General features: G+C 33.0%; 1 protein-coding gene across 1 annotated transcript; it reads right to left on the bottom strand.

Annotated features, from left to right (window-relative positions):
* Positions 1–398: 398 nt before the first annotated feature.
* LOC131065040 (nascent polypeptide-associated complex subunit beta) lies at positions 399–6,244 on the bottom strand. Its single transcript, XM_057999408.2, has 6 exons — positions 5,963–6,244; positions 1,739–1,806; positions 1,431–1,579; positions 1,232–1,288; positions 1,001–1,039; positions 399–868 (listed from the first exon to the last, which is right to left on the bottom strand). The coding sequence occupies exons 2-6, from the start codon at positions 1,804–1,806 to the stop codon at positions 717–719; spliced, it is 465 nt and encodes a 154-aa protein (XP_057855391.1). The 5' UTR covers positions 5,963–6,244; the 3' UTR covers positions 399–716.
* Positions 6,245–8,204: the final 1,960 nt, after the last annotated feature.

Here is an 8,204-nt window from a genome sequence, read left to right as displayed (position 1 = left end):
GTTTAATAAACACAACAACAATCTCATGCATATGCAAGAACACTTCTTGTCTGATATAAAATTATCTTTACAATAGATATTCCTTTAAGAGCTTTCCCAACAAATTATAAAAGAACTTTGCATGCCAAGTACTATCTCACGAAAACATGCCAATGAAACTTATGCACTTGACATGCTAATTTACTTCAGTTACAAATTATAAACAGATGAATGAATAAATACACCAGTGCCCTATCCTGGCTCTCATTTTTTTAAAGGAAACTAGATATATAAGAGAATTAGCATAATAACAAGATTGACACATACCAAATTAATCAAGTTACCACTAATAAATGTTCAGATGAACAGGATAAATAACAGCCACCAAAAACAACAAATTACTCCATTCAGACATAGAATTACGTTATAAAAAACACATTCCTCTGCTTCTTACTCCCTTGATAATGAGGGGCTTGCAAATGTACTTAGCACAATTCATATGGAAAATTATATGCCTACCAAAAAAAAATCCTCAAAACACTCCTACCAGATGGTGGAACTAGTTGACCTCATCAAAATAAATATCAAAAAAAGCAATTATTAAGCCAACTGAAAAGCATCATTTTGTATATTCTTTCTTACAAAGCATTTATCTTACTGATGAATTAAATATTGAACTAAGAGCTCAGGCCAAGAATGGGTTTCCTTTCCCCAGCTCCAATTAAGGCTACGACATTCTATTTAGAAATCTCATCTTTGGCTGCTTCTTCAAAAGTTTCTCCTTCAACAAGGTCTGGGACATCATCATCATCTTCTTCCTCAGCAGCACCAGATTCTTGCTTTTGGAACTGTTGAGCAATCTTCTTCAAATTGATCAAATTATCAGGTCCTTCAATCATAAACAACAAGGAAAGAGATAATCAGCATACATACACCATAGTGGTCCTAAATTTTAAACACTAAACCATAGTGCTACAGACAATAGTGTCTTGACCAAAAATAATAGAAAGTTACTGCATACCAAGCTGATTGATGATACCAGGAAGGAGATCTTGAAGTTCTGGACATAGTCAACAAGAGTCAAATTTAGTTACTTTCCAAAATGACAAAATAAAAGTAACTACTAAGTCTGGATGGCACGTCTCTGGTATGTACTCTTCTAATTCCTTTCCTACTAAATGAAGACATCAGATGTATTCTTGTATCAATGATAATAACAGCACATAAAAAACAATAATGCTCAATGACTCACTTTTTGTCTGGGGAGATCCACTGACAACCCATGTATTAGCACCAATAGAAGCTTGAACTGGAAAAAAAGTCAAAACAATAGTCACATTAATGAAAGAAACATTTTTTTCTACTTTTGTGTGTCGCTCACAACATACTGAACACCGGATCCAATAGCATGCAAGCTTAAGAACTAGCAAGACCAGACTGGAAGTTTTTACCTTTAGGGTTTACAAAATGAATAACCATCTCATCTTTGAAGATGTTTACTTCTTCAATGGCAGGAATTGAACTCACTCCTAACCTCTTCAAGGTACTTTGAAGTCTTTTGTCATCAGTTGTAGTGGTCTTGTGAACTGCCTTCTTCTTTCTGTATATTACAAAAAGCAGATATCTTAGAAGAATAAGCATTGCTTCAAGTGACTCTTCCAAATGACATCTAAGGTGAGAGGTTCAAATTTCAAATTTACTTTAGCTATTGTAGCTACATGATAAAGGACTAGAAAAGGAAATTATTTAGATTAGGCACCTTCGCACTGTACCCTTTCCACCAGTTCGAACCGCACCAGCCATCTTCATAAGCTTTTCTCGATCCATCTAAGATATTATAGGTCAATATGTTCTGATTAGGTGTGCCCATAGTTTTACAGATTTATAAGAAATAAGAAAAACCGTAAATTTCTTGTGTTGAGTATAATATAAACCAAACAAAACCCATGACTGTAGAATACCATTCCAAATTAGCATGAGAAACTAACAAGTAAATAATCAGTCATACATTCTGAATTCTGGGCTGTTAACCACCTTTATGGCCCAAATTCAAATATAGGTAGTTTGGCTACTGCTCATTTGACTCACTGACCCTGCAACTGTGTGTAACCTACAATTGCAAATATTAAATAATTTATGGATTTAATTACCATTTATGTTCAGCCTCTAGTCTACCTCTCCATGTGTCAAGTTCAGTCATATGGAATCTGGATAGTGTAAAGATGAGATTATGAGATTCTTCATCTTCTTGCCATGCTAAAAGTATTATTTGAAGCTTTGTGAAACATTGGAGACATATGGATATTTAGGATTATAACAGGTGAAAGGAGATTTAGGATTATAAAATTCCTCAGCAATAATGAGGATATTTTCCATCTAAGCTTTTGAAGAAATAGGCTTGCTTGAATCAGAGGCAAAATCATGTTAGATGATCATTTTATTTAACAGGCAATGTATCTCAGATATAATTTGAGTATTCATGTTCCTATCGTGTATCGAAGAGGAGTGCCATAATTATTTGTTAGTCTTCTCCATATTTTTAAAAGTTTTGTGTGCATTAGTAAAAACTTCCAGCCATGACCACCAAAAGATAAAACAGGAACAAAAAACAAAGAAAACACAACTGGTAGAAAATATAAAGAGTAATTTGGAAACATTTATAATCATTATCAGCTTAACAGTATGCCACATCATTGTTGTGCAAGCACAGAATAAAAATGATGCTAGAGAAGGGCAGACAATATTGACAACATCTTAAAAAACAGTCAACACAGCAAGAGTGCCTGAAGAATTACCAATTGAATCTGAAGATGAAAAGAGAGTTTCCACACACATCATAAAGCTGAAAGATAACATCAGTTGAAAGTAAGGGGCTTAAAGATCAAGGATTGAGATATGGTGTTCACATAATCCTTCAGAGCATTCATAACCTTACAACTGCAAAGGTAAAAAGCATGAAAATTGTAACACCTGTATAATTGTCCCCAAAATAAGAGCAGACTTTATGTAAAAGGCAAAGGATACAAAGAAACAATTTCTAGTCTCATGTGTCAACAAAATGGTAGGGAAAGGTAAGCAGAACATTAGAAGATAATTATAAACAAGAACAGGTTAGATTGTGGAACCCTAGACATTTAAGAAGGAATTGTTTTAACCAAAGGTGAAATTTGGTGGCTCATTGAAATATAGATATATTGGCCGAATGTAATGTAACAGGAATTGAAATGTAGCAAGCGTAGCTCCACAAGGAGTGCAATCCAGGTATAGACAGTTTTGTGAATATGAGAAAGTACAAGCTGCAGATATGTTTTTCTAGCTGTCAATGTGACTTTAGTGGTGGTGACAATAAGAATAGAGTAAGGATCAATACTTCTATGGAGTTGTTAATTAGGAACGGTATACTAATCCATCATCCAGATGGATGGTGGATTCATTATTACTCAAATGTGTTTTTCATATATATATATGAAAGGTCAAGCAACTTAGTCTAAAGTTCAAAGATCAAAAGATCGTAGGTAAGAGACAATCAAGAGACGTCTGTATATCATATGTATTCCTAATGTTACAAAATACAAGCTCCTGTGCTGATGCATATTTTCAATTTTTTTTGTCATGTCCTGTTTTTAATTTCTCATACTAATCTATATGCATTGCTTCTCAAAATATATTATTTAATTATTTTAAACACTGAACTCCTATCATATAGATTCCAATTATCAAGAACAAACCTTGAAGTAAGGAATTTTTTATTGTGGTCAAGATGACAGTGACCTTTTACTTTTATCATTCTCCAAAGATCAAAAATGACCATCTGACCCACCAAAAAATTTCTTATGATTTGAATCTATAATTTTTTAAATTAATCCTATTGTAAATGGAATCACCAAGATCTTCATAAGCTTGTGGATTCCACAGGGATTGACTGTTATTAAGACTAGAAAAGTTGGAAATAAACATCATCAAACCAAAGAAATGCTTTCCATGAAAACTAGATAGAGTAATAATTTTGAAGGTCGTGACCTCTTTGTAGTTTGTCTTCCTTTTCCTTCCTTTTTTTTATTCACATATAAACATATCTTTCTCATCAAGTAGATAACAATTACATTTTGTGACAGAACACTGGTGCATATAAAAATAATGAAATTCGATATTTCTTCAAAGCAAAATACCAATTGGTTTATTCTTGGCAAAAATTGCAAGCCAAACCGTTTGAACTTTACTACAAGATTCTATGTAACTTATAAGTAAATTTTTCCACTCAGATGCGCAAAAAGGTAAACCATTTACATTGCTGCAGATAACCCTATTCAGTTCAACTTAGAGTAAAACCTACATACATCCAGTCATTAAAGTAGTTGTTCTTTGTTATGTGATCGATAGCATTGTATAACATGGTGATGACACGAGTTTAGAATACCTTACTTTCCTGATACAGCGTTAAAATTTTCAATGCCAGCAATCTCATTGTAAAGGCAAGTTAGGGACTCCTGTATTAGATGTTTTAAGACTGAAAGAAAATATAGTGGACTTGTTTACTGCATACAGCAATGTTATTTCAAATTTGAGGTGGAACACACCCCTGTTAACGTTTAATTTCAAAAGGCTGAACTCTTTGTGACATTGAATATTTAAACATACTTATACCTTTTACATAAATAGAGACCATACTTGTGAAAGAAGTAGATAATTTCTCACATAATTTATACATTCACAATATTGCACAGCATACAAAGCTTAAAAAAAAACATTTTAAATTTGATTATAGAAAAATAGAATGTGTAACCGCACATCAATCTGAGAGAAAAAATAAGTACGCATGTAAACCTTCACAAAAAAAGAAAATCAACTAAAAAGAAACCTGGACAACAATTCAAGACAAAAAAAACTTCCGAGTGTTTGTTTGATATAAAATTTAACAGATTACTACAAGTGCAAATATACAAAATTCTTACTACATCTTTGCAGTCATGAAAAACCCCAACATGAAGAAAAATTGCATTTTACAAAACGCCATCATCACAAAGTTGCAACAACCACACAATTGTTAGTTTCATTTTTCCTTACTGGAGAATATCTGATACAGAAATCTTATGCAAGCAATTTATTGAAGCTTCTAAAGAAAAATATTTAGAGTAAAACTAGGCCATTATACCTCATAACTTGCATAGAATTTCTCCCATATGTAAACAGATGGATGATAAAAGTACTAGTATTCATACAAGCTAGCTATTGTGTGTTTTGACTGAATGCAGATTTGCTATGCAGTGACGCCTAACCACTTTCCCATAAATGTAAAACAAAGCAAAAAATTTCGACATTGGTACAATAATGCTGCACTGGTGCTGTGTATATCTAATATTACATTATGGGCGTATTCATATTGCAATGAATACAATTGAAATTATTCCGAGAGACTTATAATCATGACGCCCAATTGATGGCATCCAAACCCTAAAACAACAACAGCATGCAGCAAGCAGGACAGAGAAAATGCCAATAATAACTGTATAGGAAACCCCAAATCATGGCTACACAACCCATCAACAAAAACTTTGCCCACGACGAAAGAAACCCAGAAAAAAAATCCTAGTTTTATTGACAGGGGCAGGCAGCCAAACGCCAATCTTCCATAATAAATTTAAGAGCGTCAAACCCACAAAACGTATTACAACGTCAAACGCAATAGCAACCTGCATAGCATCTTCCATGTACATTCAATTGGGTTTCATTTTCCTTCTATGGAAGTATTTGAGATACAGTTTCTTCTGGATATAATTATTCATACCCACGAATACAAATTTAAATAAAATCGAGATTTTCATGTATATGCAGTAAAAGAATTGCCTTTAGCCACATCGATTTCGTAGATCCGTGAAAAGAAAAAGGTTCTTAAAAAACAACAGCATTTACCCTAGACTCTGAAAAAGATTTTTTCAGACATGGAAAATAAAAACACCAAGCAGAGAAAATATCTTAAACTTACTTTGTAATGTGATGATCTGCTACTTGTTCAGCTTGTGCTACAAAGACGAGCCAGTTGGAAAGAAATCGAGCTCAAGCTCTTAGCAATCTTTTCATTCCGATTCTGTTCTTTAAAACCCTACGTAAACCTTACCCTCGTTCACTAGTATAACCCTAGGTTTGCCATACACTTCACCAAATAAATTTGTTTTTGTGTCCTAAAATATTCTTAACGTTTAGATTTTAGTCTTGCTTAAAAGGGTTTGACGTAGCAACCATGATAGTGCCCCCCACTAAGGCTATGGTTCTAAGAAGGATACTTAAAACTTTCTTTACATTTGTATGGTTAAAAATAGTATATTTATTAAAATAGAATAGAAGGCTCTTAACAAAACTGAGGTTATGTGTGCAGCTTCAAGATGTTATAGGGAGGTTTGTCCTCTCAAGAGCTAAGCTCTGATCTTAGGCTAATTTGTTGTTTCTTTTTGTAAAAAAAAATATATTTATGAGGTTAAGATAGTTCAAGAAATAGTTGATTGAGTCATTTTAGCTTTCTATTTTTTGATTTTCTATCATTTTAGCTCATAATTCACACTCATAAAGCATCACCAAAATTATCAGTAGCCCAATAAGAATCTAGATAGTTTTGTCATTTCATAGCTTAGCCTCTTTGCTTATGTTTTGTAATCCAAAAAGTGTCTTCCTACATCTCAAAGTTCTCTACCTTCTACGATTTTCCCAACTAAGCTTGTTGTTGAAATCTTTCCTGACATTTTTGTACTTTATTGCTTCATATGAGATACCCTCTTTGAATAAAATGTTAAGCTATTTTTTTCCTTCGATCAAAAAAGACCATGATTTTGGTATTGCTAGTGTTAACTTGTATGCTCACCTCCATACAATAATGTTCCTATAGCCCTTAAGTGGAGCTTGCAATTAAAATGAGGTCAAAAACATACAAAAGAAGCATCATGAAACTTTTTTTTTTTAAAGAATATTATCACCTCCTTGCAAATTTATCCATTCTTCTAGTTTGTCAATATATGAGCCAAATAGGGTAGGGGTAGTGGGCATCCATGCTTAACTCCAATATCATTTCAAAAGGTTTCTAGGAGACATTCTTGAGTTATAATTTTACTCCAACCTTTGCATAAACTACATGGAATGTCACTCTATACTACTCCAAGGGGATGTGTGTATCCTTCATTTCACTCCATAACATATAAGAACCATGCCAAAGGTTTTCTTGAAGTTCACAAAACAACATAAGGCTTCTTTTCTAATCCATACTTTGCCAATGATATGTCTAAAAGTAATGTAATGTGATCTGTTATTGAGTGTTCCAAGGTCTGAAACTTGGTTTCCCTTTTGCCTTCTTATTTTTGTCTTAGATATCAACTTGTTGGTTCTATGCTTGACTATGCTTCCAAATAGTTTTGGGAATGAAGGATTGAACATTATGGTCTAGTAGTTAGGAGGATTGTTTACATCTCCATCTTTGGAGAGAAGTGTTGTTAGACTAGTTATCCAAACTCTCAAAAACCCATGTGGAATGGTGTTGATTTTTTCTTACTATCAAGGGTGAACTTTTCCAATCCCTATTTAAGTATTTTACTTGAAGTTCATCCATATTGAAAGCTTTACCTGTACCCATCTTCCTAATGCATTCATTATCCTCATGTAAGGTGAACAATTTTGTTGTCGAGTTAACTATGGGAGGAGCCTCTTCATCTAACTCATGTTTGTACATTTACTTTGTATATTTTGTCCATTGGGTTTCTATAATACCATTCTTGGTTTTCTTTTTTCTTTATTGAAGTTCCTTCCAAAATAATTTTGAATTATTCTTCCTTAAATATATAATTTATTATCTCCTTGTTCACGAACTCCTCTTTTATGTTGTTACTATTCATTGTATTGTTGGTAAATAGATTTGTCAATGTTGATTTTATTGTGACTCATCCAATGAGTAGTGACAATTGTTCCAATAGTTGGATAAGTTGATACTGAAATAACAACTTTCTTCTACATTTGACAGGTGCAACTCCCTCATATGATGGGCTCATTTTTATAGTTTTGTGTACTTTTAAACCCAATAATGAAAAACTAAAATAAAATGAATCACAAAAAACCCAATGGTAGGCACATCAATACCAACTAGGATTTCATAACCTATTATAAATTATAATTGGGTTTCACCATAAAATATATTTTGATATATATGAAAGAAGGATAATAAATCTCAACATATGAAGATACAAGTC

The sequence above is a fragment of the Cryptomeria japonica genome, chromosome 11 (genome assembly GCF_030272615.1).
Source record: "Cryptomeria japonica chromosome 11, Sugi_1.0, whole genome shotgun sequence".
NCBI classification, from domain to species: Eukaryota; Viridiplantae; Streptophyta; class Pinopsida; order Cupressales; family Cupressaceae; genus Cryptomeria; species Cryptomeria japonica.
Note: the sequence above shows the minus strand (reverse complement) of the source record. Positions and strands in the feature narration are given on the sequence as shown.